Genomic DNA, 19861 nt, shown 5'->3' with positions numbered 1-19861 from the left:
CCATGCCGTCCCTGGAAGGGGTGCGTCACCTGAGTGGGTTGATTCACTGATGTGGTCATCCTGTCTGGGTTGGCGCCCCCCCTTGGGTTGTGCCATGGCGGAGATATTTGCGGGCTATACTCAGCTTTGTCTCAGGATGGTAAGTTGGTGGTTGAAGATATCCCTCTCGTGGTGTGGGGAATGTGCTTTGGTAAAGTGGGTGGGGTTATATCCTTCCTGTTTGGCCCTGTCCGGGGGTGTCCTCGGATGGGGCCACAGTGTCTCCTGACCCCTCCTGTCTCAGCCTCCAGTATTTATGCTGCAGTAGTTTATGTGTCGGGGGGCTGGGGTCAGTTTGTTATATCTGGAGTACTTCTCCTGTCCAATTCGGTGTCCTGTGTGAATCTATGTGTGCGTTCTCTAATTCTCTCCTTCTCTCTCTCGGAGGACCTGAGCCCTAGGACCATGCCCCAGGACTACCTGACATGATGACTCCTTGCTGTCCCCAGTCCACCTGGCCGCTCCAGTTTCAACTGTTCTGCCTTATTATTATTCGACCATGCTGGTCATTTATGAACATTTGAACATCTTGGCCATGTTCTGTTATAATCTCTACCCGGCACAGCCAGAAGAGGACTGGCCACCCCACATAGCCTGGTTCCTCTCTAGGTTTCCTCCTAGGTTTTGGCCTTTCTAGGGAGTTTTTCCTAACCACCGTGCTTCTACATTTACATTACATTTAAGTCATTTGGCAGACGCTCTTATCCAGAGCGACTTACAAATTGGTGAATTCACCTTATGACATCCAGTGGAACAGCCACTTTACAATAGTGCATCTAAATCATTTAAGGGGGGTGAGAAGGATTACTTTATCTTATCCTAGGTATTCCTTGAAGAGGTGGGGTTTCAGGTGTCTCCGGAAGGTGGTGATTGACTCCGCTGTCCTGGCGTCGTGAGGGAGTTTGTTCCACCATTGGGGGGCCAGAGCAGCGAACAGTTTTGACTGGGCTGAGCGGGAACTGTACTTCCTCAGTGGTAGGGAGGCGAGCAGGCCAGAGGTGGATGAACGCAGTGCCCTTGTTTGTTCTACACCTGCATTGCTTGCTGTTTGGGGTTTTAGGCTGGGTTTCTGTACAGCACTTTGAGATATCAGCTGATGTACGAAGGGCTATATAAATACATTTGATTTGATTTGATATAACACACATACTATTAGACATTAGCGTGATTCACCTCAAGCAATAAGATTATTTGTTGTTCACGCTTCAGTTGTTCACTCTTATGCGAGTGAACTTGACCATCTTTTGCTCCACCAACACCTTCTTACCTGGTTTAACCCCTCGTGCCCCGCTCCCTCGGGGAAGCCCAGACAGAGAGCGTTTATCTCCCCCTCCAGGAGAAGCCGGACCCCCTGGAAGCCCCCCGTCACCGGAGACATCAGCTCTTCCAAGATGGACGCCAGGTACGGAGACACGTTCTCACTGCAGAACTTTGCTGCTGGATCACTGACGGAGGCTGTGGGGATGGAACATTTGATATATAATAATCCCATGTCTGCTCATCACAACTACTGTCCCAATAAATGTTGCTTTTTCATTCATTCAGTTCCCACAATATCCTGCCTCGGACCCTAAGGTGTTAGTTCTTTGTTACTAAGGTTACTCCTTTACACCACAATGCATTCTCGACCCGTGTTTGACCCCAGGCTACCACATCTGTAGATCCCCATCATGGTATTGTACCTTGTAGCTTGGCCTGCAGGAAGGTTCTAGAACTGGCTATCTGGTCCATATCAGAGCGAAGCAGAGCTTCATGAGACCTGGCTGTCTCTTTACACTCCTCCTTCAGTCCCTTCAGACCCTCCCTCAGCTGATCCTGGACCAGGTGGTACGCGGCCTCCAACGTCTGGGGGGACAACAGAACACAGCTGAGTGAAGAATGTATAGACCCTCTGTTAGCTGATCCCGGACCAGGTTATAGACTGCCTCCAACGTCTGAGGGGACAACAGAACACAGCTGAGTACAGAATGCATAGACCCTCTGTTAACTGATCCAGGACCAGGTTATAGACTGCCGCCAACTTCTGAACATCAGGGGGCAGTATAGAGCAGAGATCACTACAGGACGACAGAACACAGCTGAGTACAGAATGCATAGACCCTCTGTTAGCTGATCCAGGACCAGGTTATAGACTGAACATCAGGGGGCAGTATAGAGCAGAGCTCACTGCAGGACGACAGAACTCAGAGCTGAAGAACCAGTTCACTATAACATTACCGTAGGACTTTCTGAATAAAGGACAGATCTGAGACGTTCATTCACTCACGGTGAACCAGACTCTCTTCCTCCCTGCTTTCTTTCCCTTTAGTCTGGCCAGCAGTTCTGTCTGTAGAGAGGGTTGTAGCTCCTCCAAAACCAGATTGGCGAGGACCTGGAAAACAGAAAGACAAAATGAGTTACATCGTACCATGATCTGGACGCACTACACAGCTGTAAGACAATGATACACACTACTGATCTACTGAGCTCATTGTTAACAACTGGTTGAACTTCGGCATCAGCAAGGAAAAGTCTTACTTATAAACGTCTCTCCAATGTTTCTTTGTGATGAGACTGGAGTCCAACCCAAACAATGTTTCTTTGTGATGAGACTGGAGTCCAATGTTTCTTTGTGATGAGACTGGAGTCCAACCCAAACAATGTTTCTTTGTGATGAGACTGGAGTCCAACCCAAACAATGTTTCTTTGTGATGAGAGACTGGAGTCCAACCCAGACAATGTTTCTTTGTGATGAGACTGGAATCCAACCCAAACAATGTTTCTTTGTGATGAGAGACTGGAGTCCAACCCAGACAATGTTTCTTTGTGATGAGAGACTGGAGTTTCTTGGTGATGAGAGACAACCCAAACAATGTTTCATGTTTCTTTGTGATGAGACTGGAGTCCAACCCAAACAATGTTTCTTTGTGATGAGAGACTGGAGTCCAACCCAGACAATGTTTCTTTGTGATGAGACTGAGTCTGTTTCTTTGTGATGTCCAACCCAAACAATGTTTCTTTGTGATGAGAGACTGGAGTCCAACCCAGACAATGTTTCTTTGTGATGAGAGACTGGAGTCCAACCCAAACAATGTTTCTTGGTGATGAGAGACTGGAGTCCAACCCAAACAATGTTTCTTTGTGATGAGAGACTGGAGTCCAACCCAAACAATGTCTGAGTCTGAAGCAGAATTGTTTCCCGGTCTCTGACTGAGCTTTCTTAGTTGAGACAGACCTGGACCAACCGGTAATCTGGACAACCCTGGACCAGCCAGTAATCTGGACAGAGCTGGACCATCCGGTAATCTGGACAGAGCTGGACCAACCGGTAATCTGGACAAACCTGGACCAACCGGTAATCTGGACAAACCTGGACCAACCCGTAATCTGGACAGAGCTGGACCTACCGGTAATCTGGACAAACCTGGACCAGCCGGTAATCTGGACAGATCTGGACCAGCCGGTAATCTGGACAGAGCCGGACCAACCGGTAATCTGGACAGACCTGGACCAACTGGTAATCTGGACAGAGCTGGACCAACCGGTAATCTGGACAGAGCTGGTCCTACCGGTAATCTGGACAAACCTGAATCCGGTCGGTAATCTGGACAGAGCTGGACCAACCGGTAATCTGTACAGAGCTGGTCCTACCGGTAATCTGGACAAACCTGAACCAGTCGGTAATCTGGACAAACCTGAACCAGTCGGTAATCTGGACAGATCAAAGGTTTTTATTTATTTGTACTATTTTTTCCATTGTAGAATAGTGAAGACATCAACACTATGAAATAACACATATGGAATCATGTAGTATCCAACAAAGTACATAAAGGCCAGCTGCCATCAAGACAGGGCGGGGCTACTTTGAAGAATCTCAAACCTCAAATATATGTTAGTTAACACTTTTTTAGTTACTACATGATTCCATATGTGTTATTTCATGGTTTTGACGTCTTCACTATTATTCTACAATGTAAAAAATTGTCAAAATAATGAAAAGGTGTGTCCAAACTTTTGACTGGTACTGTATATACAGTATATATATATATATATTTTAATATATTTTCCTTTATTATGTTCTCCTACCCCTACCACCCCTCCCCTAATTAGAGTAAACTGGAGGACAACGACACTTAGGCTTCTACTTCCAGCCTATACATACTCTATACTGTACATGTTACATAGTATGTTTAACTCTTAAGTCATATCCCAGTTTACCTATTTGCTTATGGGCTTGGCTACAACTAGCGACTTGTTTTTTAGCAAAAAATATAACATTTTATTTGGAATTTTATAAACTTTTATTTAGAAAATGTTTAAAAAATGTATAAACTTTGTTAATCAGGTTGATTTTTCCACAAATACACTGGTATTTTCCAGTAAATAACCCTTCCTCATATGCAAAAATAATAATAATGGTTACACATATCTCCCTAACCCCTGACAAGAACCCCTTCAGTTTTCTTTGTGTGTAAACAGGCGAACCGGCGACCCATCAAATGTTATTTTCCTCATCAATCTTTCTTTTTTTTCTTTTTTTATTGGTAAGCATGTTGAGAACAAGTTCTCATTTACAACTATGACCTGGCCAAGAAAAAAGCAAAGCAGTTCGACACAAACAACACAGAGTTACACATGGAATAAACAAACATGCAGTCAATAGAAAAATATAAATATATACATATATAGTGTGAGCAAATGAGGTAGGATAAGGGAGTTAAGGCAATACATAGGGGCGGAGTCAATACAACATAGCAGGTGAAACACTGGACTGGTAGATGTGCAGTAGATGAATGTGCAAAGTAGAAATACTGAGGTGCAAAGGAGCCAAATAAACAATAAATAAATAAGAACCTGATTGAACATCTCTGGAGAAACGTGAAAATAAAAACGTGAAAATAGCTGTGCAGCGACGCTCCCCATCCAACCTGACAGAGCTTGAGAGGATCTGCAGAGAAGAATGGGAGAAACTCCTCAAGTACAGGTGTGCCAAGGTTGTAGCATCATACCCAAGAAGACTTGAGGCTGTAATCGCTGCCAAAGGTGCTTCAACGAAGTACTGAGTAAAGGGTCTGAATACTATTTTAAATGTGATATTTAAGTTTTTTATTTGTATAAATTTGCAAAAATGTCTATAAACATGTTTTTACTTTGTGTGTAGATTGATGATGGGAATGTTTTCTTTTATTTTTAAATTCAGAATCAGGCTGTAACGTAACAAAATGTGGAAAAAGTCAAGGGGTCTGGATACTTTCCAACTGCAATGTAATTGGAACAGGAAGTGTAAACTCTAATATAGCCTATTAGCTAGAAAGATAATGGCAAACATATTTTCCACGTTGGTTTTGTGCCTTTTCAAAACCTCCGTCAGATACTCCGGTGAATGTAAGTGGGTCAATATCAGGAGTTGAGAAATACATTTGTCATTATTATATAAGGGACCAGCTGCACTATTCACAGCCCTGTGTAATGCTCTATGTAAGAGAGGTAAGGGACCAGCTGCACTATTCACAGCCCTGTGTAATGCTCTATATAAGAGAGGTAAGGGACCAGCTGCACTATTCATAGCCCTGTGTAATGCTCTATATAAGAGAGGTAAGGGACCAGCTGCACTATTCACAGGTGTACCAGCTGCACTATTCACAGCCCTGTGTAATGCTCTATATAAGAGACCAGGCCCTAAGGGACCAGCTGCACTATTCACAGCCCTGTGTAATGCTCTATTCACAGCTGCACTATTCACAGCCCTGTGTAATGCTCTATATAAGAGAGGTAAGGGACCAGCTGCACTATTCATAGCCCTGTGTAATGCTCTATATAAGAGAGGTAAGGGACCAGCTGCACTATTCACAGCCCTGTGTAATGCTCTATATAAGAGAGGTAAGGGACCAGCTGCACTATTCACAGCCCTGTGTAATGCTCTATATAAGAGAGGTAAGCACTATTTCACAGCCCTGTGTAATGCTCTATATAAGAGAGGTAAGGGACCAGCTGCACTATTCACAGCCCTGTGTAATGCTCTATATAAGAGAGGTAAGGGACCAGCTGCACTATTCACAGCCCTGTGTAATGCTCTATATAAGAGAGGTAAGGGACCAGCTGCACTATTCACAGCCCTGTGTAATGCTCTATGTTCAGCTCATCCTTCAGCACATGTTTATATCATATTCAACATGATGGGTTATGCCACATTTATGAACCATTTATAAAGCATGACATACGGTTATGAATTCAGCAAAAAAAAGAAACGTCCCTTTTTCAGAACCCTGTCTTTCAAAGATAATTCATAAAAATCCAAATAACTTCACAGACCTTCATTGTAAAGGGTTTAAACACTGTTCCCCATGCTTGTTCAATGGACCATAAACAATTAATGAACATGCACCTGTGGAACGGTCGTTAAGACACTAACAGCTTACAGATGGTAGGCAATTAAGGTCACAGTTATGAAAACTTAGGACACTAAAGAGGCCTTTCTCCTGACTCTGAAAACACCAAAAGAAAGATACCCAGGGTCCCTGCTCATCTGCGTGAACGTGCCTTAGGCATGCTGCAAAGAGGCATGAGGACTGCAGATGTGGCCAGGGCAATAAATTGCAATGTCCGTACTGTGAGACGCTTAAGACAGCACTACAGGGAGACAGGATGGACAGCTGATCGTCCTCGCAGTGGTAGACCACATGTAACAACACCTGCACAGGATCGGTACATCTGAACATCACACCTGCAGGACAGGTACAGGATGGCAACAACAACTGCCCAAGTTACACCAGAAACAAACAATCCCTCCATCAGTGCTGACTGTCCACAATAGAGAGAGGCTGGACTGAGGGCTTGTAGGCCTGTTGTAAGGCAGGTCCTCACCAGACATCACTGGCAACAACGTCGGGCACAAACCCACCATCGTTGGACTAGACAGGAATGGCAAAAAGTGCTCTTCACTGACGAGTCGCGGTTTTGTCTCACCAGGGGTGATGGTCGGATTCGCATTTATCGTCGAAGGAATGAGCGTTACACTGAGGCCTATACTCTGGAGCGGGATCGATTTGGAGGTAGAGGGTCCGTCATCATCGGACTGAGCTTGTTGTCATTGCAGGCAATCTCAACGCTGTGTGTTACAGGGAAGACATCCTCCTCCCTCATGTGGTACCCTTCCTGCAGGCTCATCCTGACATGACCCTCCAGCATGACAATGCCACCAGCCATACTGCTCCCTCTGTGCGTGATTTCCTGCAAGACAGGAATGACAGTGTTCTGCCATGGCCAGCGAAGAGCGCGGATCTCAATCCCATTGAGCACGTTTGGGACCTGTTGGATCGGAGGGTGAGGACTAGGGCCATTCCCCCCCGAAATGTCCGGGAACTTGCAGGTGCCTTGGTGGAAGAGGGGTAACATCTCACAGCAAGAACTGACACATCTGGTGCAGTCCATGAGCAGGAGATACACTGCAGTACTTAATGCAGCTGGTGACCACACCAGATACTGACTGTTACTTTTGATTTTGACCCCCCCTTTGTTCAGGGACACATTATTCCATTTCTGTTAGTCACATGTCTGTGGAACTTGTTCGGTGTATGTTTCAGTTGTTGAATCTTGTTATGTTCATACAAATATTTACACATGTTAAGTTTGCTGAAAATAAACGCAGTTGACAGTGAGAGGACGCTTCTTTTTTGATGCATTTAGATACTTTGTAACACATTTTAGTGCTTATGAAGGCTTTATGAAGGCTTTATGAAGGCTTTATGAAGGCTTTATGAAGGCTTTATGAAGCTGAGCGTCATATAAAGAATAACCAAAATAAGACATTCTCCTCCTTTCTACTGTAGGTATGGAATTACCTTTTTGCAAAACCACACCCATCATGATCATATTTCCCATCATGCTCTATTGCAGTTAGTTTTTTTGAATTGTTTGTTTTAGTATCTGTGTTTTTGCACATGCATTTAAAAAAAAGCTAATTAATTACTTAAAAATCATACAATGTGATTTTCTGGATTTTTGTTTTTGATTCCGTCTCTCACAGTTGAAGTGTACATATGATAAAAAATGACAGACCTCTACATGCTTTGTAAGTAGGAAAACCTGCAAAATCGACAGTGTATCAAATACTTGTTCTCCCCACTGTATATTGATTGATTAATTGATAAATGAATTTATTTTATGCTATACAAAGATAAGTAACATACATTTTTCTAAACTAATCTGTTAGTTGGATTTATTGAACCCGTTATTGAAGTAGTTGTTCCAGTTTATATGGTTTAGGGAGCGTGATTAACTAGTCCCCTTAACCCTGGCAGTCATTCTCAATGCAGATTGTGGGAATCCACTCTGGCTGGATTCCAATAGGAATACAACGTCACTTAGCAAGCTGCATAAATAATGTGACTTGATGAGGGTTTTACGTCTGACCGGCATATACTTGTACGCTGGTGACCAGTTTATATGTTTGTCACCAGTGTCCAAAACAAAAACACAACGAACACTGGTGACCACCAAAAACATAACGAACACTGGTGACCAGTTTATGTTTGTCACCAGTGTCCAAAACAAAAACACAACGAACACTGGTGACCAGTTCATATGTTTGTCACCAGTGTCCAAAACAAAAACACAACGAACACTGGTGACCACCAAAAACATAACGAACACTGGTGACCAGTTCATATGTTTGTCACCAGTGTCCAAAACAAAAACACAACGAACACTGGTGACCAGTTCATATGTTTGTCACCAGTGTCCAAAACAAAAACACAACGAACACTGGTGACCACCAAAAACATAACGAACACTGGTGACCAGTTTATATGTTTGTCACCAGTGTCCAAAACAAAAACACAACGAACACTGGTGACCAGTTCATATGTTTGTCACCAGTGTCCAAAACAAAAACACAACGAACACTGGTGACCACCAAAAACATAACGAACACTGGTGACCAGTTTATATGTTTGTCACCAGTGTCCAAAACAAAAACACAACGAACACTAATGACCAGTTCATATGTTTGTCACCAGTGTCCAAAACAAAAACACAACGAACACTGGTGACCAGTTCATATGTTTGTCACCAGTGTCCAAAACAAAAACACAACGAACACTGGTGACCAGTTCATATGTTTGTCACCAGTGTCCAAAACAAAAACACAATGAACACTGGTGACCACCAAAAACATAACGAACACTGGTGACCAGTTTATATGTTTGTCACCAGTGTCCAAAACAAAAACACAACGAACACTGGTGACCAGTTCATATGTTTGTCACCAGTGTCCAAAACAAAAACACAACAACGAACACTGGTGACCACCAAAAAAAAACACAACGAACACTGGTGACCAGTTTATATGTTTGTCACCAGTGTCCAAAACAAAAACACAACGAACACTGGTGACCAGTTCATATGTTTGTCACCAGTGTCCAAAACAAAAACACAACGAACACTGGTGACCACCAAAAACACAACGAACACTGGTGACCAGTTCATATGTTTGTCACCAGTGTCCAAAACAAAAACACAACGAACACTGGTGACCAGTTCATATGTTTGTCACCAGTGTCCAAAACAAAAACACAACGAACACTGGTGACCAGTTCATATGTTTGTCACCAGTGTCCAAAACAAAAACACAACGAACACTGGTGACCAGTTCATATGTTTGTCACCAGTGTCCAAAACAAAAACACAACGAACACTGGTGACCAGTTCATATGTTTGTCACCAGTGTCCAAAACAAAAACACAACGAACACTGGTGACCACCAAAAACACAACGAACACTGGTGACCAGTTCATATGTTTAACACCAGTGTCAAAACAAAAACACAACGAACACTGGTGACCAGTTCATATGTTTGTCACCAGTGTCCAAAACAAAAACACAACGAACACTGGTGACCAGTTCATATGTTTGTCACCAGTGTCCAAAACAAAAACACAACGAACACTGGTGACCAGTTCATATGTTTGTCACCAGTGTCCAAAACAAAAACACAACGAACACTGGTGACCACCAAAAACACAACGAACACTGGTGACCAGTTCATATGTTTGTCACCAGTGTCCAAAACAAAAACACAACGAACACTGGTGACCACCAAAAACACAACGAACACTGGTGACCAGTTTATATGTTTGTCACCAGTGTCCAAAACAAAAACACAACGAACACTGGTGACCAGTTCATATGTTTGTCACCAGTGTCCAAAACAAAAACACAACGAACACTGGTGACCAGTTCATATGTTTGTCACCAGTGTCCAAAACAAAAACACAACAAACACTGGTGACCACCAAAAACATAACGAAGGCTGGTCACCACCAAAAACATAACGAAGGCTGGTCACCACCAAAAATACAGTGAAGGCCGGTCACCACCAAAAACATAACGAAGGCTGGTCACCACCAAAAACATAACGAAGGCTGGTCACCACCAAAAACATAACGAAGGCTGGTCACCACCAAAAACATAACGAAGGCTGGTCACCACCAAAAACATAACGAAGGCTGGTCACCACCAAAAACATAACGAAGGCTGGTCACCACCAAAAACATAACAAAGGCTGGTCACCACCAAAAACATAACGAAGGCTGGTCACCACCAAAAACATAACGAAGGCCGGTCACCACCAAAAATACAGTGAAGGCCGGTCACCACCAAAAACATAACGAAGGCTGGTCACCACCAAAAACATAACGAAGGCCGGTCACCACCAAAAACATAACGAAGGCCGGTCACCACCAAAAACATAACGAAGGCCGGTCACCACCAAAAACATAACGAAGGCTGGTCACCACCAAAAACATAACGAAGGCTGGTCACCACCAAAAACATAACAAAGGCTGGTCACCACCAAAAACACAGTGAAGGCCGGTCACCACCAAAAATACAGTGAAGGCTGGTCACCACTAAAAACATAATGAAGGCTGGTCACCACCAAAAACACAATGAAGGCTGGTCACCACTAAAAATACAGTGAAGGCCGGTCACCACCAAAAATATAGTGAAGGCTGGTCACCACTAAAAACATAATGAAGGCTGGTCACCACTAAAAACATAATGAAGGCTGGTCACCACTAAAAACATAATGAAGGCTGGTCACCACCAAAAATACATTGAAGGCCGGTCACCACCAAAAACATAACGAAGGCTGGTCACCACCAAAAATACAGTGAAGGCCGGTCACCACCAAAAACATAATGAAGGCCGGTAACCACCAAAAATACAGTGAAGGCCGGTCACCACCAAAAACATAACGAAGGCCGGTCACCACCAAAAATACAGTGAAGGCCGGTCACCACCAAAAACATAACGAAGGCTGGTCACCACCAAAAATACAGTGAAGGCTGGTCACCACCAAAAATACAGTGAAGGCCGGTCACCACCAAAAACATAATGAAGGCTGGTAACCACCAAAAACATATTCAATTTGTAAGTCGCTCTGGATAAGAGCGTCTGCCAAATGACTTAAATGTAAATGTAATAACGAAGGCTGGTCACCACCAAAAATACAGTGAAGGCCGGTCACCACCAAAAACATAACGAAGGCTGGTCACCACTAAATACATAATGAAGGCTGGTCACCACTAAAAATACAGTGAAGGCTGGTCACCACTAAAAACATAATGAAGGCTGGTCACCACTAAAAACATAATGAAGGCTGGTCACCACCAACAATACATTGAAGGCTGGTCACCACTAAAAACATAATGAAGGCTGGTCACCACTAAAAACATAACGAAGGCTGGTCACCACCAAAAATAAAGTGAAGGCTGGTAACCACCAAAAACATAACGAAGGCTGGTCACCACCAAAAACATAACGAAGGCTGGTCACCACCAAAAACATAACGAAGGCTGGTCACCACCAAAAACATAACGAAGGCTGGTCACCAGTAAAAATACAGTGAAGGCTGGTCACCACCAAAAATACAGTGGTGTAACGTACTTAAGTAAAAGTACTTTGGGGTATCTGTAGTTACTAATTATATTTTTGATAAATGTTACTTTTTCTTCATTTACATTCCTAAAGAAATTAATGTATGTTTTACTCCATACATTTTCCTTGGCACCCAAAAGTACTCGTTACGTTTTGAAGGCTGAGCAGGACAGGAAAATGGTCCAATTCCCACACTTATGAAGAGAACATCCCTGGTCATCCCTACTGCCTCTGATGTGGAGGACTCACTAAACAGAGAACATCCCTGGTCATCCCTACTGCCTCTGATGTGGAGGACTCACTAAACAGAGACCCTCCCTGGTCATCTCTACTGCCTCTGATCTGGAGGACTCACTAAACAGAGAACATCCCTGGTCATCCCTACTGCCTCTGATCTGGAGGACTCACTAAACAGAGAACATCCCTGGTCATCCCTACTGCCTCTGATCTGGAGGACTCACTAAACAGAGAACATCCCTACTGCATCTGATCTGGAGGACTCACTAAACAGAGAACATCCCTGGTCAGTCCTACTGTCTCTGATCTGGTGGACTCACTAAATACAAATGCTTAATTTGTGGGCCTCCCGAAAGTGGCGCGGCGGTTTAAGGCACCGCATCGCAGTGCTAGAGGTGTCACAACAAACCCGGGTTCGATCCCGGGCTGTTTCCTAACCGACCGTGATTGGGAGTACCATAGGGTGGCGGGTGTAAAGAAGCATGGTTTGGCGGGTCATGTTTCGGAGGACGCATGCCTCAGCCTCCCGAGCCCGTTGGGGAGTTGCAGCGATGAGACAAGATCAAAATTGGGTAGAAAAAGGAGGTAAAATACAAAAATACAACAACAAAAAATCGTGCCATTTGGTTTGTTTAATATGAAGAATGTGAAATTATTTATAGTTGTACTTTTACTTTTGATAACTAAGTATATTTGAACAATTACATTTACTTTCGATACTTACGTTTTTTTTAAACCAAATACTTTTTGACTCTTATTCAACTAGTATTTTACTGGGTGACTTTCACTTTTAGTTGAGTAATTTTCTATTAAGGTATCTTTACTTTTACTCGAGTATAAAAATTGAGTACACCATCCTATGCTAGTTTATGCTGGGGTTTTTTCAGCAGGGAAGTCAATGGTATCACCTGTCAATGAATTATGATTGAAATGGTTTCGCTCCCCAGATCCGTCTCACCTTGTCAGATATCCAGACACAATGCATCCCTGAGAACCACTGGAGGTGCTCAGGAAGATCAGATCACAATGCTTCTTTTCATTGTCACAATCAGAATGTGGACAAGAACAGGACTCATGTTAGAACTAGGTATAAATGGGGCATCAGAGTCAGAGTTTCCTCTCGTGGCTCTCTTGGTTGGCAGTGGCAGCTTCGTGAGTCAGGCTCTGTGTGTGTGATGAGATGACAACAGCCCACTGAACAGAAGCAGCACACACTCACACAAACTGTCTCCCTCTGTCTCTGATTTTCCCCTGGAAACAAGTCGGTGTGTGCGTTTGTGTTTAAGTGTGCATGAGTGTGTTTCAGAGTGTGTTTCAGAGTGTGTTTCAGAGTGTGTTTCAGAGTGTGTTTCAGAGTGTGTTTCGAACATGGATGTGTTTTAGACTGTGTTTCGAAACATGGGTGTGTTTCAGAGTGTGTTTCGAACATGGGTGTGTTTCAGAGTGTGTTTCAGAGTGTGTTGTGAAACATAAGTGTTTTTCAGATTGTGTTTCAGAGTGTGTTTCAGAGTGTGTTTCGAACATGGGTGTGTTTCAGTGTGTGATTCGAACATGGATGTGTTTCAGTGTGTGATTCGAACATGGGTGGGTTTCAGTGTGTGATTCGACCATGGGTGGGTTTCAGTGTGTGATTCGACCATGGGTGTGTTTCAGAGTGTGTTTCGAACATGGGTGTGTTTCAGTGTGTTTCGAACATGGGTGTGTTTCAGTGTGTTTCGAACATGCATGTGTTTCAGTGTGTTTCGAACATGGGTGTGTTTCAGAGTGTGTTTCGAAACATGGGTGTGTTTCAGTGTGTGATTCGAAACATGGGTGTGTTTCAGAGTGTTTCGAACATGAGTGTGTTTCAGAGTGTGTTTTGAAACATGGGTGTGTTTCAGAGTGAGTTGTGGGCTAGATGCTAAGTCAGTCATTATTTTTGTTGTATGTTGAACAGTGTGTGTATGTGCGGGTTTGGGCATCACCTGCTCCTCACAGCCCACCAGCATGTCCCAGGACTCATAGTGTCCTTTCTCCTGACGGTAGAAATGTATGGCCTTGAGGAACGCCTGACACTCACAGGAAGACCTCCTCAGAGAATCTGGAGCGAGGGAGGGAGGGAGGGAGGGAATGCGGAAGTGAGCAGTGTAATATTTCTCTATGGGATAACTGGTTTGTCTTAAATACTGAAAGAATTGAGTAATGCATCTGAGACAAATGCAAGATATTTTAAACACTTCCCTTTTTGTCACTGTGAAATGTAAATGTGAAACTAGAGAAAAATCAAATAGTGTCAGAGAGAGAGAGAGAGAAGAAAAGAGAGCATGAGCTCGGAATGGGATGTTTGTGTTCTATTTCTGAGCTACATAGTCACTGCATCCTCTGAACATCTATTTTATAAAGTTGCTATTGACTAGTTGGTATTGAGGCAGAGCTAAAAGAGATGCTACGCTGTTGACGGTTGCTGCTTTGGTTGGTGTTCTGCAGAAGTTGCTAAACGCTAGCCTAACCACTAACTGACAGGCTGGCTCTAGGTTTCTCCCTCACAGGAAGCTAATGTGTGCTGAGGAGTATTATTAGGCTGTTACCAAGACAACCACAGAATAACAACAGTACAACACAGTAGGCTAGCAGGTTGATCATGAACTGGTTTAGAGAGGTTTAGTATAGAGGTTTGGTAGAGAGGTTTGGTATAGAGTTTTAGTATAGAGGTTTAGTATAGAGGTTTAGTATAGAGGTTTAGTATAGAGGTTTAGTATGGAGGTTTGGTATAGAGTTTTAGTATAGAGGTTTAGTATAGAGGTTTAGTATAGAGGTTTGGTAGAGAGGTTTGGTATAGAGTTTTAGTATAGAGGTTTAGTATAGAGGTTTAGTATAGAGGTTTAGTATAGAGGTTTAATATCTAGGTTTAGTATAGAGGTTTAATATGGAGGTTAAGTATAGAGGTTTAATATGGAGGTTAAGTATAGAGGTTTAATATGGAGGTTTAGTATAGAGTTTTAATATAGAGGTTTAATATGGAGGTTTTATATAGAGGTTTAATATGGAGGTTTAGTATGGAGGTTTAGTATGGAGATTTAATATGGAGGTTTAATTTGGAGGTTTAATATGGAGGTTTAATATGGAGGTTTAATATAGAGGTGTAATATGGAGGTTTAATATGGAGGTTTAGTATGAACATTCTTGTGAAAATATTAAATTAAAAAGGCACTCGGACTGCTTTGTTGTGTAATTCTCACTTAACTAATAATTAAATGTTGACTACCGACACAATTAAATTACATTCTGAATAAAGCAGTGGGCAAAGGATATTTTGTTTTTGCCAACATTACACACTGTCTCAAGGGTTAGGGTCAGGGGTCAGAACCCCAGGTGTAGAGTTAGGGTTAGGGTCAGAACCCCAGGTGTAGAGTTAGGGTTAGGGGTCAGAACCCCAGGTGTAGAGTTAGGGTTAGGGGTCAGAACCCCAGGTGTAGAGTTAAGGTTAGGGTCAGGGGTCAGAACCCCAGGTGTAGAGTTAGGGTCAGGGGTCAGGGGTCAGAACCCCAGGTGTAAAGTTAGGGTTAGGGTCAGAACCCCAGGTGTAGAGTTAGGGTTAGGGTCAGGGGTCAGAACCCCAGGTGTAGAGTTAGGGTTAGGGTCAGGGGTCAGAACCCCAGCTGTAGAGTTAGGGTTAGGGTCAGAACCCCAGGTGTAGATTTAGGGTTAGGGTCAGGGGTCAGAACCCGAGGTGTAGATTTTGGGTCAGGGGTCAGAACCCCAGGTGCAGAGTTAGGGTTAGGGGTCAGAATCCCAGGTGTAGAGTTAGGGTCAGGGGTCAGAACCCCAGGTGTAGATTTAGGGTTAGGGTCAGAACCCCAGGTGTAGATTTAGGGTCAGGGGTCAGAACCCCAGGTGTAGAGTTAGGGTCAGGGGTCAGAACCCCAGGTGTAGAGTTAGGGTTAGGGTCAGGTGTCAGAACCCCAGGTGTAGAGTTAGGGGTCAGGGGTCAGAACCCCAGGTGTAGAGTTAGGGTTAGGGTCCAGGGGTCAGAACCCCAGGTGTAGAGTTAGGGTTAGGGTCAGGGGTCAGAACCCGAGGTGTAGATTTTGGGTCAGGGGTCAGAACCCCAGGTGTAGAGTTAGGGTTAGGGTCAGGGGTCAGAACCCGAGGTGTAGATTTTGGGTCAGGGGTCAGAACCCCAGGTGTAGAGTTAGGGTTAGGGTCAGGGGTCAGAAACCCAGGTGTAGAGTTAGGGTCAGGGGTCAGAACCCCAGGTGTAGAGTTAGGGTTAAGGTCAGGTGTCAGAACCCCAGGTGTAGATTTAGGGTTAGTGTTAGGGGTCAGAACCCCAGGTGTAGAGTTAGGGTCAGGGGTCAGAAGCCCAGGTGTAGAGTTAGGGTCAGGGGTCAGAACCCCAGGTGTAGAGTTAGGGTTAGGGTTAGGGGTCAGAACCCCAGGTGTAGAGTTAGGGTTAGGGGTCAGAACCCCAGGTGTAGAGTTAGGGTCAGGGGTCAGGGGTCAGAACCCCAGGTGTAGAGTTAGGGTTAGGGGTCAGAACCCCAGGTGTAGAGTTAGGGTTAGGGGTCAGAACCCCAGGTGTAGAGTTAGGGTCAGGGGTCAGGGGTCAGAACCCCAGGTGTAGAGTTAGGGTTAGGGGTCAGGGGTCAGAACCCCAGGTGTAGAGTTAGGGTTAGGGTCAGAACCCCAGGTATAGAGTTAGGGTTAGGGTCAGGGGTCAGAACCCCAGGTGTAGAGTTAGGGTTAGGGTCAGGGGTCAGAACCCCAGGTGTAGAGTTAGGGTTAGGGTCAGGGGTCAGAACCCGAGATGTAGATTTTGGGTCAGGTGTCAGAACCCCAGGTGTAGAGTTAGGGTCAGGGGTCAGAACCCCAGGTGTAGAGTTAGGGTTAGGGTCAGGGGTCAGAACCCCAGGTGTAGATTTAGGGTTAGGGTCAGAACCCCAGGTGTAGATTTAGGGTTAGGGGTCAGAACCCCAGGTGTAGAGTTAGGGTCAGGGGTCAGAACCCCAGGTGTAGAGTTAGGGTTAGGGTCAGGTGTTAGAACCCCAGGTGTAGAGTTAGGGTTAGGGGTCAGGGGTCAGAACCCCAGCTGTAGAGTTAGGGTTAGGGTCAGGGGTTAGAACCCCAGGTGTAGAGTTAGGGTTAGGGTCAGGGTTCAGAACCCCAGGTGTAGAGTTAGGGTTAGGGTCAGAACCCCAGGTGTAGAGTTAGGGTCAGGGGTCAGAACCCCAGGTGTAGAGTTAGGGTTAGGGTCAGGGGTCAGAGTCAGAAACCCAGGTGTAGAGTTAGATTTAATATGGAGGTTTAATATGGAGGTTTAGTATGGAGGTTTAGTATAGAGGTTTAGTATAGAGGTTTAGTATGGAGGTTTAATATGGAGGTTTAATATGGAGGTTTAATATGGAGGTTTAATATAGAGGTTTAGTATGGAGGTTTCATATAGTGGTTTAATATGGAGGTTTAGTATAGAGGTTTAATATGGAGGTTTAGTATGGAGGTTTAATATAGAGGTTTAGTATAGAGGTTTAATATCTAGGTTTAGTATAGAGGTTTAATATGGAGGTTTAGTATGGAGGTTTAATATAGAGGTTTAGTATAGAGGTTTAATATGGAGGTTTAATATGGAGGTTTAGTATGGAGGTTTAATATAGAGGTTTAATATAGAGGTTTAATATGGAGGTTTAGTATGAACATTCTTGTTAAAATATTAAATTAAAAAGGCACTCGGACTGCTTTGTTGTGTAATTCTCACTTAACTAATAATTAAATGTTGACTACCGACACAATTAAATTACATTCTGAATAAAGCAGTGGGCAAAGGATATTTTGTTTTTGCCAACATTACACACTGTCTCAAGGGTTAGGGTCAGGGGTCAGAACCCCAGGTGTAGAGTTAGGGTCAGGGGTCAGAACCCCACGTGTAGAGTTAGGGTTAGGGGTCAGAACCCCAGGTGTAGAGTTAGGGGTCAGAACCCCAGGTGTAGAGTTAGGGGTCAGAACCCCAGGTGTAGAGTTAGGGTCAGGGGTCAGAACCCCAGGTGTAGAGTTAGGGTTAGGGGTCAGGGGTCAGAACCCCAGGTGTAGAGTTAGGGTTAGGTCAGGGGTCAGAACCCCAGGTGTAGAGTTAGGGTTAGGGGTCAGAGTCAGAACCCCAGGTGTAGGGTTAGGGTCAGGGGTCAGAGTCAGAACCCCAGGTTTAGGGTTAGGGTCAGAGTCAGAACCCCAGGTGTAGGGTTATGGTTAGGGTCAGGGGTCAGAGTCATAACCCCAGGTGTAGAGTTAGGGTTAGGGTCAGGGGTCAGAGTCAGAACCCCAGGTGTAGGGTTAGGGTTAGGGTCAGAGTCAGAACCCGAGGTGTAGGGTTAGGGTCAGTGGTCAGAGTCATAACCCCAGGTGTAGAGTTAGGGTTAGGGTCAGGGGTCAGAGTCAGAACCCCAGGTTTAGGGTTAGGGTCAGAGTCAGAACCCCAGGTGTAGGGTTATGGTTAGGGTCAGGGGTCAGAGTCATAACCCCAGGTGTAGAGGTAGGGTTAGGGTCAGGGGTCAGAGTCAGAACCCCAGGTGTAGGGTTAGGGTCAGAGTCAGAAGCCCAGGTGTAGGGTTAGGGTTAGTGTTAGGTGTAGGGGTCAGAGTCAGAACACCAGGTGTAGGGTTAGGCTCAGAGTCAGAAGCCCAGGTGTAGGGTTAGGGTTAGTGTTAGGTGTAGGGGTCAGAGTCAGAACACCAGGTGTAGGGTTAGGGTCAGAGTCAGAAGCCCAGGTGTAGGGTTAGGGTTAGTGTTAGGTGTAGGGGTCAGAGTCAGAACACCAGGTGTAGGATTAGGGGTCAGAGTCAGAAGCCCAGGTGTAGGTTTAGGGTCAGGGGTCAGGGGTCAGAACCCCCCAGGTGTAGGTTTAGGGTCAGGGGTCAGAGTCGGAACCCCAGGTGTAGGGTTAGGGTTAAGGTCAGGGTTAGGGTCAGAGTCAGAACCCCAGGTGTAGGGTTAGGGTCAGGGGTCAGAGTCAGAAGCCCAGGTGTAGGGTTAGTGTTAGGTGTAGGGGTCAGAGTCAGAACACCAGGTGCAGGGTTAGGGTCAGAGTCAGAAGCCCAGGTGTAGGGTTAGGTGTAGGGGTCAGAGTCAGAACACCAGGTGTAGGGTTAGGGTTAGTGTTAGGTGTAGGGGTCAGAGTCAGAACACCAGGTGTAGCGTACCGTGGTTCTGGTGCCTGATGCAGCCCGTGAGGATGGAGAGGAAGGTCGCTCGTCGGTCCTCCTGGGGGAAGCTGAAGTACACGTCACGTCTGTAGGGCAGTCTGAGGTAGACAGGGAACTGACCGGAAGGTACCACTACCATGGGGGGAGATGTCTCCTCCTTCAAACCTATAGTACAACACACAGACACAGGATTAGGGGTCAGGGGTCAGGGCAGTCTGAGGTAGACAGGGAACTGACCGGAAGGTACCACTACCATGGGGGGAGATGTCTCCTCCTTCAAACCTATAGTACAACACACAGACACAGGATTAGGGGTCAGGGGTCAGGGCAGTCTGAGGTAGACAGGGAACTGACCAGAAGGTACCACTACCATGGGGGGAGATGTCTCCTCCTTCAAACCTATAGTACAACACACAGACACAGGATTAGGGGTCAGGGGTCAGGGCAGTCTGATGTAGACAGGGAACTGACCGGAAGGTACCACTACCATGGGGGGA

The 19861-nt window shown here is 45.0% G+C and overlaps 1 protein-coding gene across 1 annotated transcript in view; it reads right to left on the bottom strand.

The window, feature by feature from the left end:
- LOC135508628 (protein Niban 1-like) overlaps positions 1 to 19861 on the bottom strand; it is an 83427-nt gene that overhangs the window by 14171 nt on the left and 49395 nt on the right. Inside the window, 5 exon segments of the mRNA XM_064928872.1 lie at positions 1307 to 1494; positions 1722 to 1884; positions 2306 to 2410; positions 14157 to 14272; positions 19362 to 19529. Of these exon segments, the coding sequence (XP_064784944.1) occupies positions 1307 to 1494; positions 1722 to 1884; positions 2306 to 2410; positions 14157 to 14272; positions 19362 to 19529 (740 nt within the window).

The sequence above is a fragment of the Oncorhynchus masou genome, chromosome 3 (assembly GCF_036934945.1).
Source record: "Oncorhynchus masou masou isolate Uvic2021 chromosome 3, UVic_Omas_1.1, whole genome shotgun sequence".
Classification (NCBI taxonomy): domain Eukaryota; kingdom Metazoa; phylum Chordata; class Actinopteri; order Salmoniformes; family Salmonidae; genus Oncorhynchus; species Oncorhynchus masou.
Note: the sequence above shows the minus strand (reverse complement) of the source record. Positions and strands in the feature narration are given on the sequence as shown.